This window comes from Telmatherina bonti (assembly GCF_933228915.1).
Source record: "Telmatherina bonti genome assembly, chromosome: 23".
Classification (NCBI taxonomy): Eukaryota; Metazoa; Chordata; class Actinopteri; order Atheriniformes; family Telmatherinidae; genus Telmatherina; species Telmatherina bonti.
In genome coordinates this window covers 17,056,332-17,078,213 of record NC_136632.1, presented here as the reverse complement: position 1 = coordinate 17,078,213, position 21,882 = coordinate 17,056,332, and the positions used below count along the sequence as shown (strand labels likewise).

Here is a 21,882-nt window from a genome sequence, read left to right as displayed (position 1 = left end):
ACCACACAACAGGCTGATTCATAGATCACGCCTGGAACCGGAGGTGACAAACACTGGGATTTCTGGGGCAGACACACTCTGACTCCTTTACTTGCTATTGTTCTGATACTTTGTTGTCAAGCAGGTCAAGAGGAGGAGATGGGGGAGATCCGGTTGCGGAGTAAGACAAGATTTTTACGAGCCAGTGATTTATTGCAGCGTAACTTTCCAAAAGAACTCCCATCCTGTAAGAGTACAATTTGATACACTTTAAATGAAAGTAAACAGATTAGTATCATATGGAGCTACTTTAAGCGTTTCTTCCAAGTTTATTTCAATACTGGTTTTAAATACTGGTTTCCAATATGGCTAATAAAGTAACATTGTCAATATTCCTGATACATTCTGTCAATAATCACACTAATTTTTACAGTAGTCAAAGAAAAAACGCACAACGCATTAATTCACAATTAAATAATTACCAACTTTAATTAATTAAAGCAATAATAACATGTTAATGTGCCCTGCCTTTTTTTTTTTGTCCTTTGGACACATAAACAAGCTGTAAACACAGCATCAACCTATACTAATCTCCTTCATACAGTTGAATTTTTTTTTAAACAATAGTTTTGACATAACAAACCACAATAAGTATTAAAATAAACATTCTGCACGTGTGGAAGGCATCCTAATCCTTTTATTCCAGCTGGTTACAGTTTGAACTCCACATTTTGTGGATAATTTAACAGAACTGCTGGATATGTTCAGCACATTAATGGCACTACAGCTGCATGTGGTTCAAAACAAACGTGCAAATCTAGTTTTGCGTCTATAATAATAAATGTGACCAACAATGAGTCATTCAGCTCTGCGTACATTGTTGTGTCACCAGTGATTTAGGAATCAGAGAGAGAAAGTGACTCTGAGTTTAGATATTAATGCAGGTGTTGTTCTCTCTGGTGCCGTTAAGTCATTTTGTCGTCTTTTAATTTTTGACATGTAAAAAAAATCAGTCTTCAATATTTACTTAAACTCTTTCTCAGAAACCAACCGAAAGCCCATGTGTGTATGTGTGTGTTTGTGTTGCAGTCTCAGTTAAATGTATCTTGTTTCCAAACCCCAGATTCCCCCTGCTGAGTCAATAAACTAAAAGACTGCAAAGTGCCAGAACAGCTCTCACTTGAGTTAATACATGCTGTTCTTTGTTAGTGCTCTGCAGGAGTCCTGGTTAGACAGTCATACCAGGCCTGGAAAGCCCCCTGCAATGATGAGACATCCGACAGTTCTGCCGCTGATCATTAGAAATAATCGCTGCTAAGTGCGAACCCCATAAGCCTAACTAAAACACGAACTGTTGGCATTACAGTCACACATCATGCAAACATCACTGCACAAAGAATGTAAGTTTTTACTAAATGAAATAACTCTTTGATAGCCTAAAACTGTCAGATTTGCTCTTGGAAAGAATGTTTTCTTAGAGCAGGTTGCTTAATGCTGATTGATTAGTTTTGTAATGATGTTTGATTGGCAAAGATGTGGCAAAAGCTTTTATTGTCTGCTTTATATTTTCCTCAAATGGCATCTTTACTGCCATGATGGATGCAGATGGGGATCTATGGGACAGTAAAACTGAGGAAAGATTCCCTTTACACACACAACTTGACTAAAACAATTGGGGGGAAAAAAAACAGTTTCAGCTAAATTATCTACTTGACATTATTAAACTACCTCACTCCAAATGTAAATCTGGCAAATAGCAATGTTTTTTTTTTACTCCCTGTTATATTGTTCAAGAAGGAGGAGTGTAATTTACCGCTCAAATCTCTGTGTTAGCCAAATAGAGAGAAAACGGATTCATTAGCATCCACTGGTTTCCATTAAGGGGCTATGTTTAGATGAGAGCAGTTTACTGTTGATCACCAGGGTAGCGTCAGATGTGACAACAATGCCTACCATCCTGCTGCGACTGTTTTTGTGCAGAGGAAAAAACAAAGCAGGGCATTTTGGTGATGGACAAGGATCCACCCAAAAGTCCATTAGCAGGAGAGCCAGCTGGTCTTCCAGGGGTCAGATAATATTTACATCAAAGTGAAACCACAGGTTGAAAACTGCAACGTTTTCCTCTTTATCTGACTAGTGGCTTGTAAGTTAAGTGAAGTTAAGAAATAACCATGCAGTCCAGAGTTTCCTGCGTCGTCTTTGTCAGGCTTGCAAGTGGTGTTCCATATATGACCAGATCATATAGTATGATGCATTCAGGCCTTTGGTTGGAACTGAATATGGTTTTTAAGGAGGGGGGTGTAAGGTTGCAGCAGTAGAGATGATGTCATTCTTTCTTCTGTTTGCAGATGAATATTTCCCAACACCTCACAAGTCCAGGAGACTTATAATACAACTGTGCTTTTTTTTTTTTTTTTTTTTTTTTTTTTTAATGCGTTACAGTGGCATACATCTCTTGACACCTACAAACATCTGGTGCTTTACATACAACATGGTCATTCTGGGGTTTACTGGGGTTTTTATTTTTTTATTGATAAAAACACAACTCATGGAGGGAAAAATAAGCTTTATTGCTGATTGCTGAGTTAATTATTCTGTAAAAAACAAATAAAGCAAACTTTTGCTTTTCACAATCTGTTGTTCAATGCTACCTGCAGGATAGTGTAAGAGCCTGTTGTGTCACTTTTGTGTCATCCAGAGTGAAACTTGATGCTACGTGTAGATTGAATGCTGATTATGTGGAGACTTTATTGTATTTTAACAGTTCACAAAACAGATCTTTTTCCACTGTGACTTTGTCACGGCACAATGAAAGGACCACCAACACAACCGGGAACAGCCAATAGACCAGATGCTTTCACTTTCTCCCGAGACTGCCTTCAAGAAGCAGCAGCATGCATATCTGCAAAACTCCAACACATAATGTAAAGAAGCATGGTCAAAAAACATAATCCCTTCTGAGGTTTCCTGAGCGGTATCCTGGAAGGTTGTAGTGTTACTGAATGCACCCACTGTTCTGTGTTAGCTTGCAGAGCACTGTTTATTTTTTTAATATGATAGCACTTGTATGCTAGCACTTAGCTCACCATGCCCTTACAGCTGTAAACAACTACACAAAACATCTACATCACCGGTGAATATTCATGAAGCTGCCCACTTACTTGTACAATATCTGTATATAATGGTTTTTTTTTCATTATTATATAACTGCAAGATTATAAAATACCTCAGCAGTGAAGGAGGATTGGAAAAAATGAGCAGCCAATGGTCCTGGCTTTCTTCCTGCTGGTTATAACGCAGCGATGTTGACTCCCATCTGGCAGTCTTTTATATTTTTCAGAAATAAACAAAAAAAAAAGAAAAAGAAAAATCCACTGATGTGTGCTATGGTGTTGTTTTCAAAGAAAATACCGTGGTGCCCAAAGCTGGAAAAAAAAATATTACGCTAAGGTCGTTACAGACCGTAAAGTCAAAATAAAAGCTCAGAGGAAATAAAACTCATAGCAGCGGTGAAGGATCAGGGCAGATGGCTGCTTGTCAACATGACTGACACATTTTAGGGGGATGAACTTGACTAAATAAAGAGGCAAGAGGCACCACTTACAGGTTTCTAAATCCATGGAGAAATATAGCAGTTTATAGCTCCAAGTTCTCATTTTCATGGATAAGATTCCAATATTTTAAGTCTGACGCCTCCATCCTCTCAGTTTTACAGCCCCACTCTGTTCAGTTATGAGCTCCTCAGTCATTATGCCTGTCACTGCAGCCCTCGAGTTCACCCTCGACATTTTAATGGCCTCCTTCAACGTGGAAGAAATCCCAAAGCATGTTTCCTTGTATCTGATTGCTACATAGAAGCAATTTGTCAGAGTGGCTGACAGGAAACACGCGATATGTGTTTGCGTGAATAAAATGTTCAGGATGCCAGCTGAGGCTGAGCTGCTGCAGCTTCGTGGATGAAGGCTGAAAACAAGTGAAAATGACTCAGCTTGCTTATCTGAAGGAGTGAAAGCATGTAAACCTGACGAAAACAACCACCTACTCTAATGGTGACCACGCAAATAAACTGGTATGAGGAGAAGGAGAGCATGAAAGTACTGCTGGTTAGAGTGGAACAATGCAAAAGTTTAGCTGCAAATGATGTGTTCAGATCATTCCAAATATCAGAATTGTGTGAAAACAGCCGGTTCACATTAGGAAAATTTCTTATTGTCTTATGGACTTAAAGCTGTTTAGCACTGGGTGCGTTTTACCTGACTTGCCGACTCCTGCTCTGCCAAAGACGGCCAGCTTCACCTCCGGGCTTTTAGCCATGACAGCAGCGATAATCGGTGAAGCGCGGTGAGCCAATCGGTGGGCTCAGAGGTCATCCGACCATCCCCTCGTCCTTGCAGGAGGAAGCAGCGTCTGAATGGGTCAATTGAACAGAAATGCTTTGTGAGATTTTCAAAAGGGGAGAGCATTAAACATCCTGACTGAAATGCACCTATTAGAGTGGGACCTTTTGGTTTCTTTAGGGCATTCCCACATTTAGCTCAGTAAAGAATGCATACAGACAAGAATACAAAGAATTTTTCATCAAAGTATACCTGTCTGCACCCAGTAAAAGGGAGGAAACATCTTAAATATCCTGTTTTTGGTTAATAAAGTGTGTATCCTTCAAGGCAAGTGATGTGTCTCAAATACAGTCATGAACACGGGTCTATAAAATGGTTTCTAGGAGACCGGTTTGTGTGCACAACATGTAAAAGGTTAATGCTTCTTTTCTTTTTTTAATTCTTTTATTTTCATTAATATGGACCGCAATTTAAGGTTTTTTATAGACTTAAATTTAGAATGAAAGCAATTTTGGTGTCATAAAGGAAACCACTGCATCCTGGCACAGCAGGTCTCGGTCTGAAAGGGAATGGAGAATAATAAGCACACTGTTGAAAAATGGACTGACGCAAGCAAACTAAATGATTTTCAGTATTTTGCAATGTTGAACAAACTGTTATGTGTCTACTCAAATCAATGCAGCACTGTATTTTCAAAGGATGTTATTTTTATTAGTACATTTTATTGATTTGTTTATTAGCATTTGTACAGGGCTCTAAACGCACTCCAGGTATTCAAAGTTCTTTTTATGAAAACCAGTTCTGTTTATTTATAATACAGCACAGTATAAGATAATTATTTCATGCAACTGACAAAGACATTTTAATCTAATCTAAAATTGTCAGCAGTATTGTTTTCAACGCTGTGGACTGTATGTTATCTGGAACTAGAATTTGCTGTGTTTTTAATGCAGAACCCACAGAAGGAACCTTGAGACAAAATATTAAATTATTTTAACCTGTTAATGTCTTAGTTTACTTACGATAAAAGCAAGCAAAAGTAAATATTTCAATTAAGTAAATTAGTTTAACAAAAAGTAATAAGCAAAAGTCAGAGGAGGTTTGTCACAAATTTGTGACAAAAAGCATAATTTAATTCAAATTTAATGCTTGTTTTTATCGATTTTAGATGGAGGATATTATTCATTGGCAGATACTATTCATCCAGGTCTGGCTACGTGTTTTGCTCGGCCGTAGTTATCACTTTTTTTCTTCTTTTGATCAATATCAGACTGAATATTTCTTATGTGGAGACTAGAAGTCATCTAATCAGCCATTTTTGTCACATTTTTTGCAGTCCCACGTCATAACACTCCCGCTTCCGTGCTTCACTGTCTAATCAAAGCATCAAAAGTGGTATTCCAGACCTGGTTCATGCCAAACATGTCGAAGCCCATCTGGGTTGAACACATTTTCTACTGACTTCATCGGTCAGTTCTTCAGGCAATTTTTCATCTCAAATCTCTTTGTACAGCTGCGATGCCTGGAACTTTTTTGAGCCTTCACAGAAAATGACACCCGCACCCTCCAAGTACCAGTGCACTTTTCATGGCATCATTTTATCCATTACCTTGACTGCTGCTGAACTGTGCTTTCACTGAGTTTTACTTGTTCACTCATCATGTTTCACCTTTTTTCAAGGTTTTTGCTTTTTCCTTTGTTTCATTTGCCTTAATTTTCTGCTTTTAGGTCCTAAAAATGAACTTGTTTTAGTCCAACCTTGTCACTGATGAGTTTATATTCTTTTTTTTTCTTTTGTATTTTTGCTCATTTTACTGTACTGTACATCCTGGTAATTTAGTGTTCAAAGTGGAACTATTATGTGCATTTCAGGCTAATTTATTTTTATTTCTGAGACCAGAAGGGCTGGGATTGATGGAGTTATTGCCACAAATCGCTTTATTTACTTCGGACCGACCCTCTCCGTAGGCTGTCAGATCAGCCTGTGGGCAAAACGAGTGGATTGAGACTCTTCCGCATTAAGCCCCGCCTCCCGCTACTGCACTACATCGGGAGCGCGCACCGCACCTGCTTTCGCCATCATTGTAACATCACATCAACAGAAGGATTAGGCTAATATGAACTCAATAAAAAAAACCAAAATACAATGTCAACACATAGCATACAGCCCTACATGTTGGAACCTGAATCAGACCCTGAAAACAAAGTGGAAAACAGCAACCCACAGCAACGAATGCAGCAGGATGTCTCTCTTTGGTAAACTCACCAGCCATCATTGGAAATAACTTTATCCCACGTTTTCCACCCGCCTGATGTATTTGTACATGCCCTTGTTAACCAGTAGAAGGTAACCAATCACCGAACCTTATCCCCCGGGACGTCACAAGGATTTCCAAGTAGAAAAAACTCTCTAAAACAACGCGTTTTTCGTCGCCATGGAAACCGAACGGAGAGCGTACTGGAACTCAAACTCAAACATGTGTTTAGGTTATAAAAAACGGTGCCGTTCACATGTCTGATGAGGATTCAACACTGTAACACTGTAGAAAGCTCAGAAAACTCGAAATACCATAATAGCACCCCTTTAAGCATTTAAGCACATTTTTCTTGCAAGAAAACAAATCAAGGCTTTAGTTTCAAATTCCAAACTTAGCTTCATCTAGGACTGAAATGATGCTGTCGGTTTGTTTGGAGAATTTGTTGACCTCCCATCACGGTAATTTTTTACTGATATGCATGGAAATGTAAAGATGGCAGAAGGGTAAAGTACATCACAATGCAAAGTGATACCGTAAGAGAAGCAATATCATCATTTAAAACTCAAAAATAACTCCAGTCTGATTTATTTTAAAAAAGAAAAAAACTGTGCACAAAGTTTGTTTGATAAGAAAACTTGCTGTGAAGACTTCTCAACAGACTAACTTAAAATCCCCCTGGTTTTCTTCTGGTTGCTGCTCCAAACTATGAATTTTTATTCCTTGGCCTTTAACCTTACCTAAGACAGCTTCTGGTCTGTGTGATCTAGTTAATTTTATTATTGGTTTTACTTACTATTTATTCAGTGTGTTTCATTGTTTTGATTTTGTATTCCTTTTATGACCTGTTGTTTTATTCTGTCATTTATTTGCATTTGAACAGTTTTATTCTGTTTTTATTTTGGCCGATTGTGTACAGCACTTTGTTTCGACTGTGGTTGTTTTAAAGAGCTTTATAAATAAAGTTGAGTTGAGATGAACTACAGTCAAATCAAATCAATACCAAGATAATTCTAGAGAAATCCTGGAAAACAAGCACACACCAGCTCAAGAAACATCTAAATATAAGCAGGGATGACTAGATAAGTAACCTCTGGGGGGAGTGTGTTTATGAACTTTCAGTTCAGTGTCTGCAACAGAAGACAAATGTTGATTGCTTGAAGTGTGTGATGTCCTGTAGCACAGTGGCTCCCATCAGCCTGTTCAGGAGTTGAGTCTAAGTCTTGCCTGTTTAAATTGCAGGTGGAGGAAATGCAACAGAGTTCCCACTGGGCTGCTAATATCTATATTCTAAATACTGATGATGCTGCATGTCTCATTTTGTTAGCAACTTATTTGCTCTGTTGGTTTTGACTGTTTGATGTCTTTGGGATTTTACATAAAAAGTCAAGATTTGGGAATCTTAACTGCTTTGCCTGTTTTTGCAGGTAAACAAATAGGATGTTTATGTGACTTTTTTTTTTTTTTTTTTTTTTTTAGTTTTGTTGCTTGATGGCAGCAGCAGTATATGAAAGATTAAGTTTTTATACTTTACTCCCTCAGTAGAAAGTTCATCTGAAAGTCTAAAAATCACCACAACTTTAAGTGTCCTGGATAAACAATAGATGACATATTTACACCATCATTAAACTCTAAACTAAACTGGAGAAGCAGTAGGTGGAAAAACTGAACACACCCACACTCCATTGTCTAGCAGAAGTAGCTTTTAGCACCAAAGATTTAGCTATCATTTTCTGTATGAGGTTATCAGTCTCTCACACAATGGTGGTGACATTTTCAGTTTGTTGAAGTTTTAGGGCAAACAGCATTTTATCTGGTTCAGGTCTGAACTTTGAGGCTGGGTTGTTGCAATACTGCTAGTTTTTTCAGACATTCTGTGGTAGATTTGCTGCTAGTTTGGGATAATTGTCCTGTCACATGACCAAACTTTGGTCAAGTTGCAGATGTCAAAAAGATGATCTCACACTTGACTCCAAAATATGTCTGAGATGTCGTTTCAAGACGTAGCCAAGAACCTTTGTTTTTTTTTTTTGTTTTTGTTTTTTTTTTATTGAAAGGGGTTTTCATTCTTATTTACAGATGTACATGTACTCCTTAACTATGTGTTTGGATGCATTATAATTTCAGAACTAAACAACCAATAGCGAAGGCTCGACTGGCCTACTGCTGGTCATGGCATTGTTCTAGCGCCAACAGGATATTTTTGTAGATTTTCCACTTTGATTCGAAATTTACAATTTTCTACTCAATTGTTCACTTTTTTGCACAGCTACACATTTCTTTTGAACTACTTTCACCTAGCCAAACCTTTCACTTGTGGTTCTGATAATCTTGATCTCATGATATTCACTTCATTGCTTAATTGTTATGATGAAGAATACAAGAACATGAATTTTTAAATGGAAAAAAGATGAGGCCATGTCAGCAGGAGGGGACAAACAATAGTCATGAAAATGAAATCGACTTTATGAAAGGACAGATATGAACATAAAATTAGTTTTTAGGTATTTAAACAACTATGCAGACATGATCATAATTATTAATTGTAATAAGGTTATATTTATAGTTGACTATGACGCCTCTCATAATATTTATTGTCATTCTAGTGTTGAATGCAAAGTTTGGCTATGCTTATTAGGTGCATTTGTGGTTGTAATAATTAGCAGGATTAAGAGAACAAATTTAAAAACATCTTAAAGGTGGAGTATGTAAGATCTTCAATATTTAAAAAAAAAAAAACTAACTAATAAAAAAACTACAATCATAATTAGATAGTTTTTGAACATGTAGGTTCCAGTCTGTCCATATTTGATGTGTTATTAAATTACAAGTTTAATTAATGACGAAGACCCTTCTTAAATGTTTGCCTACCAGTAAAATAGAGTGCTTTTTGTCATTTTTGTCATAGATTAGGTCTTTTAATACTATTTTTGCTATTTATTTAAGCTCTGTAAAGATTATATTTTTTTACTAGATTATTTAGACTATATTGTTTCTGTTTTATTCATAGAGCTACTTTTAACACTGCCTTGTTGTTGTACATGTTTGTTTTTTTTTTAATTTGTTAGCATCTGTTTTTATGTAATATCTTCATTTTGTGTCTATTGTTGTTTGTACCTGCCAAGGGACTGCATATGCAAATTAGCTGTTAGCTCACTCCGGTGCAATTATGTAATTACACACTGTCCCTGTCAAACAAGAAAGAAAAACAGAACATCTGATTTGTTTAAGCAGCAATAAAATGCCTAAAATATTCTTTACAAAAATTTACTTTTGTGTTGCACACAAAAGTAAAAAGCCAAATAAAAAAAAGCCTGTCAGCATTTTTAAATATGTTTTTTTCAATTATTAATCTACACACAAGACAGGACAGTCAACAGTGAAGAAGTAAGGTTGCAACAACAGTCGCAGCACTTTGTTCTGGCAAAATGGTTTCAATGGAGTAGCCTACGAATTTGTAAGAGAAAGATTAACTTTGGGTTTCGTAGTGAGTTAGCATATGAGCTATTTCATCCTCTATAAGTTATTATTGAAATATTGATAAAGCAGCTGGGATGGACGTTATCCTGAAGTCCTTGAGTTACTGGAGCTTGAAAAAAGGGAAAACTGGCTAGCTAGCTAGCTAGCTGCATCCAACTGTTTCCTGTTTTCTGCTAGGCTAACTGGCTTGTCTATTTTCAGTGTAATTATGTTCTTTTTATTGCGTACTATGGCTCAACTGAAAAAGTACTTTTCTTAAAACAACTTGGTTGAACTTCAAGTAAATTTTATCATGATGAAAAGGTTTCATGGAAACCTTGGATTAATTAGAGAATTGTCATGTTAACATAACATGTCCATGGCAGTGCAGAGTGCACTGTCGGCAGATTGTAGCTTCATGGCCCATAAATGCCAAACAATATAGAAACAAAGCCCTTATGTCTGTCCTCTGTATATATTTCATGTGTATTTCAGAACATTTTTGGTGAGCTTGCAAATGCATACCCAAACACAACAGAGCAGTACCACCAACAAATGTGGTGGAGTGTTGCACAGCAAGGCTAGTACGTGACCAGTGTAAAGAAAAAAGAAGTACTGGTAGCTACGATGTCTTTAGTAGTTGCACAGACAACACCATCCATGGTGCTGCCTGTTTTTATGTCTGTCTGAGAATTTGCATTATAATGACTCCTCCACTATCCTCAGTCTGAATTCTGCACAACCCTCTGGTGGATGTATTTCCTAACATCCATGCAAACATAAACCATGAATGGGGAGTATCTGGGTTGTGATTTTGACAATGAAGGGACATCTAATTGTATATGTTGTACATTAAACAAGCATAAATGAGCATGAAAACACACTAAATGGCATCATAGACTAATTAAGTTGTATTTGCACTCTGCATTATGCTAACCTTTTATATTTCTTTGTTCTACTTATACTCTCAATGGACAGCATCATGGCCATGCTGTATGTTTACAAAATGTAATCTTGTACAGTCACTTAAAGTATACCTTCAGGCTCAATCTAATTTATTAGTTTTAAGAAGTTAACCACAGTGGTTGTGAATTGTGAATCTGCACATATAGACACAAGGGTAACTAGTCCTTCACTATATCTTCAGTAGAAATGCAGGCAGTGTTTTCATGGAATAATATGTTTTTCTTTTTTTTCTCTCACACTTTTTTCTATTGCTGCTTTATCCGCTGTACATCTGAAGCCCATTTCTGTTACAGACACAGAGAGAACACTACAGAAATCCCACACACTCCCACGCTGCATCAGGGAATCACCATTGAGAAGAAGAATACAAATGCACGGTCGTATGACGAGATCATTCTTCTTCACATTTTGCCATTTATGGCCTTCACCCACTCATCATCCAGGCTTTCACACACACTTCAGTCATGTAGACGTCAGAGGAAGAGATTGCATCAGAGAGGCTAAAGCAGCTGTTAAACTCGACACATGCGGATGTTTCTGCTTGAGGCAAGTTCTGCTTAGTAAAACACGTTGCCAAGACAAGAGAAATAAATTCATTTAATAAAAATCGTGTATTGATCTGAGGTCAAACATAATGTACCAGAGTGCAGCAATAAACTAGGAAGGAACTGAAAGAGAAACGGTGCCAATGTCTTTTTGCTACCTCTGTGTGTCAGACAGGATGATCATTATCCACTTTATCTCAGCTGTATCCATTCCAGGGTGAGACACGCCGTGGCAGGCATAGAAGAACAGGACAACAAACCTGGAACCGGGAGGATGCTTTTAGCTCAATACAATCTAAAGTGTTAGTTTCCTGACAAGATACTGTAGCTTGTGGATGCATTCAGTTGCGTGTTTCTCTTTTTAAAGAAAAACTAAAATAAAAGCACACTGAGAAAAATAGATCTATATGATCTATTTGGTATGAGAGTACATTTTAATATATTTATCTTTACTGAAGCCAAATACAGTGAATGAGCCGTCTGACTAGTTCTTTCTTTCTCAACATAAAGAATCCATTATACTGGAAATGTATTGTTGCTAAATTCAGAGATTAGATCTCCTTCTACTTTACCCAAAGCAAAGAGAAAATAAAACCACAAATCACTATTAAAAGCACACACATTTAAATGAGGTTTTTTGTGGATTAAAGCAACTACATATAATTAACCTAAGTTTCAGGAGCCTCTAATCACTATGTTTTAAGTCATCTGCTACTGATGATTTCACAGAGGTGAGAGTGGAAACAATCTTTTTACTACTCTTAACAGGGTGAAAAAGAAATTATGATTCTCCTTAATTGGACCTTGGAATAAATTCATAGCAAGCAGAAATATGGTCAGATTGCTATGTTGCACCGAACAAATTTGCTTTGCCAAAGGGCAGCTGTATGAATATGAAGGGAATTGAGCTTTGTTGATATAAGGCTCCCCTTTGATACTGGAGTATTGTTCATTTTATAATTTTGTTCCTACTTAATTATATGTTAATCCTGGGCCTGACATGGGGAACAACCGAAGAGGGAGAGCGAGGAGAAGAGGGAGAGAGAGAGAGAGAGAGAGAGAAGACAACAGGAGGAGGGGCAACATAGATGAAAGCAGAAAACATCTGTACAACCAAATCCAAACTGTAAAAATAACAACCAGCTGCAACACCTGTAAAGAAACTAAACAGAGAATATCCTAGATAGCAAGGCAGAGAATCATCAAGAGCACCTTCAAGAGCACAAACTAAGAAAACATGAGCAACATCTTCAGCAAGTACTGGAAAACATAACTTGCTATTGGTGATTAAGCCTGTGGGATAACACAGCAACAGTGTTATCATGCTTGTTGGTGGATGTGTGTGTGTGTGTGTGTGTGTGTGTGTGTGTGTGTGTGTGTGTGTGTGTGTGTATGTATATGAGTGTGATTGTAAAATATAAAGAATAAGTTGTGTTCAAAATAAGTGCAATCACGCAAATGCAACCCCAGCCCTCCAAGGATTTGAAGCAAACAAAGAGTCTTAAAACCGGGGCAGCCGGCAACAATAACAGACCTGGAACTCAGGCATTCCACCATATGATCAACCAGGCCCCAGTCAGATGTGGCCATGAACAATGGGTGCCACCCCAGGGGGCTGGCAACAACATCTCGCCACCCCCACTGTAAATCCACCACCCAAATGTGAGTTGAGGACAGGACACATGGTTCAGTATGAGCATGTGTCCTACACTGTGTGCAGGTACCAGTGTGGTTTTGGCATCTGCTCCAAAGCCTGCTGCTATAGTGCCCTGGGTGTGGGGATTTGTTTTTTGGAGGCTAAAAACATGCAGTTTTAAGGGAACAAGATGCCAAATGCTGTCCTCGTTGCTGCAGCACAGAATGAAATGATGTCCTTCGTCAAGTAAACTGCTGACAGACCACATGAAGGCATAATCTGTATTGTCAGGTTTCCTGATGAATATCAAGAGTAATCATTGTTAAACATTCTCCATCCAGGAGAAGAAAAATATAAATACACTCAAACACAAAGAGCCTGATTTTCTAGTCCAAGATGCACAAGTTTGCTTTTTTATTACACATGGTACTCTGTGCTAAATGGACCTCGTCCAAACTGTCAAAACGAGCACGTGTCAAAATTTCCACTGTGTGCCCAGCTGGGTTTTGTGTCATTTTTACTCTGAGAAATGAATCTGGGTGGTTCTGTGGTTTTGAGAGATTACAGAGCGTAGAACTCCAACCAAGGGAGGAGACCTATTGCACCACCGACTATAGAAAGATGGCAAACCACAGGTCCGACATCAAAATATACTCAGGAAAATGGTGCAGCACAGCTGGAGGAAAGGCAGTGGGGAAAAGATTTCCACAAGATCTCACTCAGAACCGCTCATTCAACTGAAAGTAGATCTACTAGAATTGCAAACTGTCTCCAATAAGACACAATAAGAAGGTTGATTAATTGTTCTTAATGTTTAAGGGGGTGTCTTGGAGTCGCTTTACAGTAAAAGCAGCCTTTTATGTAGCCAGACAGCAGTGACAGACCTCACTTCTCCCAGAGCCACGATAGAAGAGGCACAACTTCAAGCTCAGGCGTTTATGTGACTATTTGATTTTTTTAATGTGTATATGTTTGAATCTGTATAATTACACATGTGGATACTCACGAAAACAGCACACAATGGCAATGCCCCACGGAAATCTTCTAAATAGCAAATTATGCCATATTCATTACAAAGAGTGGCTCCTTCCAGAGTAATCTCTTCTTACACTTTTGGTAGCACTGTATTTTAAGGATAAAGTCTTCCTAGTTTTTATAAGTCACAACGAAAGAAATTCACATCTTACAAGATAAATCTATCTTCTTACTAAGATTTTGGCAACCTTCCTGCTTGAGGACCCCTGAGAGCTCCATGATCCCTTGTTTAGCAGACACCTGTGTGGGATGACTGACCCATAATCCTACTGAGATTTGGGCTGTTATGTAACACTTGGGGCTACCCCTGAATGCAAAGTGCACCCTTGATACCAAGCAGGGAAGCTGGAGGGATTTAAAGCTGCAGAAATCAAGAGTTGCTGTGGGGGGGAGAGGGGGATTACATCAACAGATTGAAACAAAGATGCTCCCTTGCACTCTTGTGAGTTTGTAACAACACCTCAAAACTTTGTTAATCATTTTCCCACGTTTGGATTGTATTGCTATAAAGATTTAACATTTTACTGTACTTTAAAAAGAAGGCGAACATAGTCAAATGGTATAAATATTATTTCTTTTGCCATGGCATAGTGTTATTTTAGAGTATACGGGTTATGGACTATGACATGGCCTTTTCTTAAAGGTTTTATGATGATGGTGAAATAGGAGACCTCCCAGTCTGACCACAGCTCTGATCTCCTCCACACCTCATTCTGCAGTGCTGTCATCTAAATGAGACACATCTCACATTAAAACACCGGCAGGTCGACTCACCATCGAAACGTGGATCAGGTGGAGAGGAATAAGAGGGGAAAAGTTGTCAGGTCCGGTTATTAGAGAAAAAAAATTATGTCAAACCTGAGATAAAGATGCGGACGCCGCGCACCACTGGTTGGAAGCAGAGATGGCCTTTACGCAGCAGGACTGACAGACGGGTGGACGAATGGACAGATCTTGTTCGGGTGGACCGAACAGCAGCTCTAACTGAGATGAATGAATCCGAAAAACACAGGGTCAGTGGAAATATACGGAGCGGAGCTGCTGGAGTTCCTCAGACCGGGCGGCTGCTGCTGCATGCCGCTGCAGATGCGCATTGAGAAACGACAGTGACATCTAGTGGCAGGAAGTGGTAATACATGGGTTGTTATTTTAAAAAAAAAAAAGGGGGGGGGAGATTCCATCGATTATTTTTTCCTTTTTACAATACCAGTTAATGTTGTTTTATAAATTCTGTTACACATGTTGACAAGCCCGGTTAGTCACATTTACAATGAAGTATAGCTTGTAAGGATCGTACCTCTTCGGATTTAGCAGCACAGCTAAAAATAAATGGGTTAGGACAGTGGGTCCCGACCTATTTCCTCATGGATCATTTTTAAGCACAATGATCTAACTCTGTGCATATGAAGCGTGCTTTGAAATTAAATATAGCCATATGTGAAAACTGAACTGGGAATGAAAAAGTTTGTTTTGAACTTAAAATCAACAGAATATTAAGCAGTGACGGTACAATAATAAAAAAAAAAGAGCCATGTAATGCAGAGCTTAACCAAATTGGAGGTAATTTTAATGTCTGACTTTTCTGTGAAAATGATGCTTATATATTGAGAAAGCCTTTCAAGTGTGGAAAGTGTTAGATCCTGCAGAGGATATACCTGATACAAGAAATAAGAGTGTGTATCCGTATTAAAGTCTTTGCAGCAAGTCTCTGTCAGGTTTTCTTGGATCAAAATAGATCGACTGAATAAAGTTCTGTGGATAAGATCATTAGAGGTTTTTCTTTGGAACATTTTTCAGTGAAAATGAGCTTTTGTCTAAGGGGGGAGATTATTTTGTAAAGGCCACTTTCAATGACACTGGTCATTGAAGGTGTCATTTTCTGTTGAATTTGGAGAAACCGCCGATAAAATTAGTTGTGTTGAGCTATTTAAATGGTTCTTGTTTGATTTGCTTGCTGCAAACAGCTGCTACTTTTGACATTTTGCCAATAAACCTAACTTGCAGAGGTAGCTGAATAAGTGACTGCAGCTGGATGCAGGTTGTGCCTTGCAGTTAAAGCTGAAAATCAAGATACAGAGGTTAGAAGTGGTGTATTTCCACTGAGAATCAAAATCTTTAACTCAGATCCCTGATAAATTCTTGAGGAAGTTATTGTGGTGTGAAATCAGCTTGTATTTTATCAAAACATTTGTCTTATTTTGACATTGCCACAGGGTTTCCTCCAGACAGCATACATGATCTTTGTGATCTTCTTTTTGAATGACCTTGTCCCTCAGTGTATTAAAAAAAAGTATTTTATGTTGTCAACTTTAAATTAAGCAATTTCATCTTTCAGTTTTAAGTGGTCTGCTAAAAGTAATAAACCTCTTATGGGTTGTTCTCAATTTTGTATCTAAAACAAGTGCTGAGGGTCATGCACGCAAGAAATGGAGTTTGATCAGGTTTTTTGCCAGCATGGCAGATCTTGACAGACCTAAAGGACAATGCTGAACATGTTTCTGTCCTGTTCATATAGAGCACTCCATTGCCCACATTGACTTTAAGATCTCTGAGCACAGAACACAATTTAAAGTTTTTCCTTGTTGTGATCTAAAACCAAAACACAGTTTCTTGGAACATTACCTACATTTGATCTGCCATGGTGGTCCTTTAGTGGTTCCATGGTCTGCACGCTTTGAAGCTCAGCATAACTTTTTTTTCAAAAGAGCTGGAAGAAATATTAAGTGCTTTAAATATGTGCTCTTTTCACTTGCAGAGAAACACCAGTGTCACATAGCACATTATCTGTGTTTGTATTGATTTCCGAAACCTCCCTAAACCTGCCAGGCATGCATTTCATCCACAAGGACCTTAAGTGAACTGAACTATGTATATTTCCAATACTACTTACTCACCACTTTTCTACTTAACTTGATTTGGCCTGTATAATTTTCCATTTGGCTTTTCCCATGTAAATGCTTTTTTTTTTTTTTTTTTAGATCCCACTCATCTGTGGTTCTTAGCAAGCTGTGGCGAGGGAAGCAGAAAACACAACGTCTACACACTGCAGGGCACTAATTGACCAGGGAATGACATCACTGTGTGATTTAAGAGAGGGACTGCGAACCCTGCCATTAGGAAACTGTCAACAGGGTCTGTTCTATATATTCTCAAACAGGCAACAAACACCTGCTTCACCACCCATAGCCTCCTGGTTATTTTTATTTTATTCTCTTCTGAACTCAAGCCATAGACCAAGGCGCAGGTACACCATCACCAGTGTCCATATTTTTGTGACGGATTTGTGTTGCATACAAATGACATCAGCTTTTGAAGCTACCTCGCCACATCAACACCTGCACGGAGTGGGTCAACCATGGTTAATGAAAAACAATTGAAGAGAACAGAATCCGTTTGGTTAGAGAAGATCCGATTGGTTCTTGAGGAACAGATTAACAGAACTAGTTAAGTTTAGATTTTCCTTTTTGTTTCAATTTTATGGAGTTTTTTGACACACTTTTGTATGAAGCTGCCGCCTTATAAAGAAGAGCAATTTAGCATGTCTTTAGCTGTACTCATACTGCATTGTGACTAATTAATGATTTCAATTAAATATTTTGAATTTGGAAACCAAATTACAAGACAGACTGATACAGTGGGGCTAAACTTGTTTAACTTTTTTGTTGCTCTAAACTTTTAACTTTTAAATGTTATATTAATAACCACCACTGCACTGTGATTTCTGTCTTTGAAAAGAAAATTTAGATAGATTGCATGAACTTTAACAATAGTCCAGTTTGTTTGATGCCAAACTTTGGGAACTTAAGGAATAAACATGGGAGAGGACAAAAGCACGTAACCTGGAAAAGCGGCCTTCAAATCCCTTGGACATGTGCACTGCTTATAATGTCATTTGATTTATGTTTGAATTAACCGCAATGCATTTCAGTCACTGAGTAATGAGTTCATGAATCTCCTCACAGATTTAAAAATACTAGCAAAATAACTTGTCATCAGGTTTGGAGAGGAAGTGTTCTGAAAAGTCCCGTCACCTTCCTTTAGAGCAGTGTTTTTCAAATCCATTCCTCAGGCCCCCCTGCCCTGCATGTTTTATAGGCAACCCTACCTCAACAGACCTGAATGAAATAAAGGTCTCTTAACAGGCTGCAAAAAAACTTGATAAAGAAGTTCAATAATCTGACTCAGGTGCTTTGGAGGAGGAATGTGTCTAAAACATGCAGGTATGGGTGCCTGAGGACTGGATTTGAGAAACACTGCTTTAGAGAATGTAGATGACCTTGTTGAGGAATGTTTTTTAAGTTTTTTGTCTTGCTGTCAGCTCAGCTGTATGTCAACTTTGAACAAACAAAAGTTGAGAAGAGAAAGTTGCAAGTCAACCAAGGAAATAATAATGCATTAAGTGTATATAGTGCTTTTCAAGACATACAAAGCACTTGATATATGATACCCATAATTTAAATTTTACTTTCTTTTTCTCTGCTTGAAGGAAAGTAGTAAAGAACGATTGTCATTTTTTCATTTTTCAATTTTTTGAAAGAATTTTTCAAAATCTTTTTGAAAAAGTTTGTTTTGTTTTGAAAGCCAGACTGATCAGCTGTTGATCAAATCCATCACTTCATTCATCCATTCATTGTGGTGTGTTTAATCCATCAGTTTTGGCAGCAGCTGTTTTAGTTTGGTTGATTGCAGAATATGTTATAAGAGATCTCGGATTTAAAGAGAGAGGTATTGATGAGGGGGCTTGGTTATACACCGCAATGACAAATGTTTTGAACCCCTCTACTTCCTGTTGCTTCTTGGTGCTAAACACAGCTCTGTGTGACTGGCCAAGAGCAGAGTAACACATGCTGTCAGTAAAGGATGAAGTCTCTGATGGAGCTGGCACTGCAATACGACATAGTACTGCTGCTTGGTCTGCTTTTCTCTGTTTGGGTAGAACCAGTACAGGGTCTGGAGAAGGAGGATGCTTTTATTTTTGATGGAGACCTCCGCCAGTTTGCCGTGGGCAACAACACTGTTTACATTGCTACAGAAACAAGGCTTTACCAACTGAGACACGACCTGAAACTGATCCACAGTCTGGACCAGAGAGGGAGTTTTAAGGATGCTGGGAGGTTTATCCGGGTCTCTGAGTCGGCTGCGTGGACCACAACTTTCAGAGTTAACGTGTTGTTGCCATTTGTTGAGAATAAGACTCTGGTCAGCTGCGGAGTGACTGACAATATATGTGGTTACTGTGAAGTTCTGGACCTGAAGAACATCTCCAATCTTCTGTATAGTGAACAGTTCCTGGTGGGACCGAAGAACCGCAGCGACGCTTCTGTCAGTTTTCTGGTGGATGTGAAGAAGGATTTAACTCGGACACACAATTATATTCTCACCGCAGTACAACAACAAAGAGAAGTGTCAAGTAAGGCTACAAACTGTGCCTCTGATTCAGAGACGATCAACCTTCATAATGTAGATAACACACAGAATGGAGGAATATTTTCTTTCCATGATGTCTACACCAAAACTCTCATCAAAAGTGAAGGTGATGTGGAATTTGTGGACGGATTTTTAGATCAACTCAACAATGTACCTTTTCTCCAACGTTTTACATCCAAGTGATGAAAAAGCCAAAGTCCGTCTTATCTGGCTTGAGAGTAAAACAAGTAAAAGTGAGATTCTCGGGTCTCTGCGGGGAGCGACTCTACGAGTCTCTGATAGAGACGGAAGCTGCAGACTTCTGGCCTCCTCCATCATCCCAGGAGGACAGCAGGTGCTTTGGAGCGGCGTGTTCGGTGTGGAAGGAGAACAAAGCAACACCCAGCTGGTGGTGTTTGACATCAGTCCTGATCACAGCATTAAGACTGATTCAGACCCAGACTTCTACACACATGCAAGCAAGCCTACAACGACGGTGGGTTCCACAACCGTCTTTTATTCATTCAAGTTAAACATTTAAAATTCTAGAAAAAAAAAAAAAAAGTACATTTCCTCTGGAAAAGTTTGAACTCGGATATCTGTCCATTATTTCAGTTTAATCGATCAAAAAATATTGGTCACCTGTGTTGGAATAAAAACACAAACGGTAGTCTATAACGTGTTGTTGAACAAAAAAAGTTTTTTTTCTTTATAATTGTCATGGCTCGGTTCAGAAGGTGATGACAAGATGTCATTGTACTATTAAAGTAGTAAACCATTAAAGCCTGAACTTTGGTCTCATTGAGACACCCCCTGATTGTGGCTAATTCAGTTAGTCTTTCATTCTGCCTCTTCTCTGAGCTCTCTCCAGCCAGTAAAATATAGATCTAGACTTTTGTCTTGTCTCTTGCCTTTCCCGTACTCTGTCGTTTTCTGGCATCCTCTGGAATTGCCAGCTTGAGTTCCTTTGTTGAATTGGCCATGGTGTACTTTTAAAACAACCATTTTGTTGATATTCAGTATGTGACATTTACAGCAAAATGCTGCTTTAAAGTGATATAACTTGTTACTAAAATGTATTTTGAAGTGCAGTTTCTCGGGCCTGGGATGCTGCTGAGCAAGTCATCAAAACAAATCAGAAGAGTGAAAAAAGTCTGGGATTTATGGAGTGTTAATTTTCTGAAAATGTAATATATATTACGATCTTAAGGAAGCTGAAGAAAAACTTTTGAGCTTTGAAAAATTCAAGGTCTACTCAAATCTGTAGTTTTTAAATTTTGAAATAGCTCCGCCCTCCTTTTCGTTATGTGGGGGGGGGGGGGGGGGGGGAGATCTTCTAAAAGCTGCTCAAGTTGCTGGGTTTGTATGCAAACATGTTTCAATATTAGGGATTTTTCCTTCTGTATCTTTGCTTGATGTAGGTCTGACACTGTGAGGAAGTTTGTAATTATGCTTTATGATTTTGATTTTGTGATGTGATAATAATTTAGGAGAAAATTATCTGCCCAAAGCTATCTCGTATTTACATATCCCTTTCACATTGACTGGGCACGGCTGGTCCTAAAGTGCTGTTATGCACACTGTTTCAGTATTTGAAAGAAAAAAACAAACAAGAGCATCAGAATAAATAAGTTTTTAAAAAGTGAAGAATATTGCAACAGTTAAAAAGACTTGAACGTTGTTACGTGCCCACCTTTTCCCAGCTGATGGACACCTACCACAGCAGCTACAACCATGGAAACTGACCGCATCCCCCAACCTGGGTCGTATCAGATGAAGACGATGGATTGAACTCTGTACGTGTGAAAGAAAAACAAAAGTGAAGTCAAAATATAAATGGTCAAAACATATAAAAATGGTAAAAAAAAAAAAAAAAAAAAAATGCTGGACAGTGACCCTTGAAGACTGGAATTTGAAATTCCTGGTTTAAGATGGATTTCTTTCCATTTTGCCTCCAAAGATCCAGACTTTTATTTGTTGTCATTTTTGAAAGTAAAGACAGTACAGTCTCTCTCTGTGTCTTCATTGAGACAGTCATACGTTGGACTGGTGCTGCATGTACTCTATATAAATTCTAATAAATGAGCATTGTGTGATCTACAGCAACATTGATATAGACTCCCAGTCAAAACAATCCACTTATTAACTGGAATAATTTATCTTCCAAACTTCTCTGACAGAAACATAAATAAATGTAAGAGCTAAACAATGTCCATGTTGGAGACCTTTCCATTTACTTTTTTTTTAAATCTCAAAAACAAACT

The 21,882-nt window shown here is 38.2% G+C and overlaps 1 protein-coding gene across 1 annotated transcript in view; it reads right to left on the bottom strand.

Moving 5' to 3' along the window:
* rerg (RAS-like, estrogen-regulated, growth inhibitor) overlaps positions 1-15,188 on the bottom strand; it is a gene marked incomplete at its 3' end in the record, with an annotated part of 43,224 nt that extends 28,036 nt beyond the window's left edge. Inside the window, exons 1-2 of the mRNA XM_079263276.1 lie at positions 15,071-15,188; positions 4,233-4,386 (exon numbers count right to left, since the gene is read on the bottom strand). Of these exons, the coding sequence (XP_079119402.1) occupies positions 4,233-4,293 (61 nt within the window). The 5' untranslated portion in view covers positions 4,294-4,386; positions 15,071-15,188. The remainder of the gene's footprint in view (positions 1-4,232; positions 4,387-15,070) is intronic.
* Between the last annotated feature and the right edge of the window lie 6,694 nt (positions 15,189-21,882).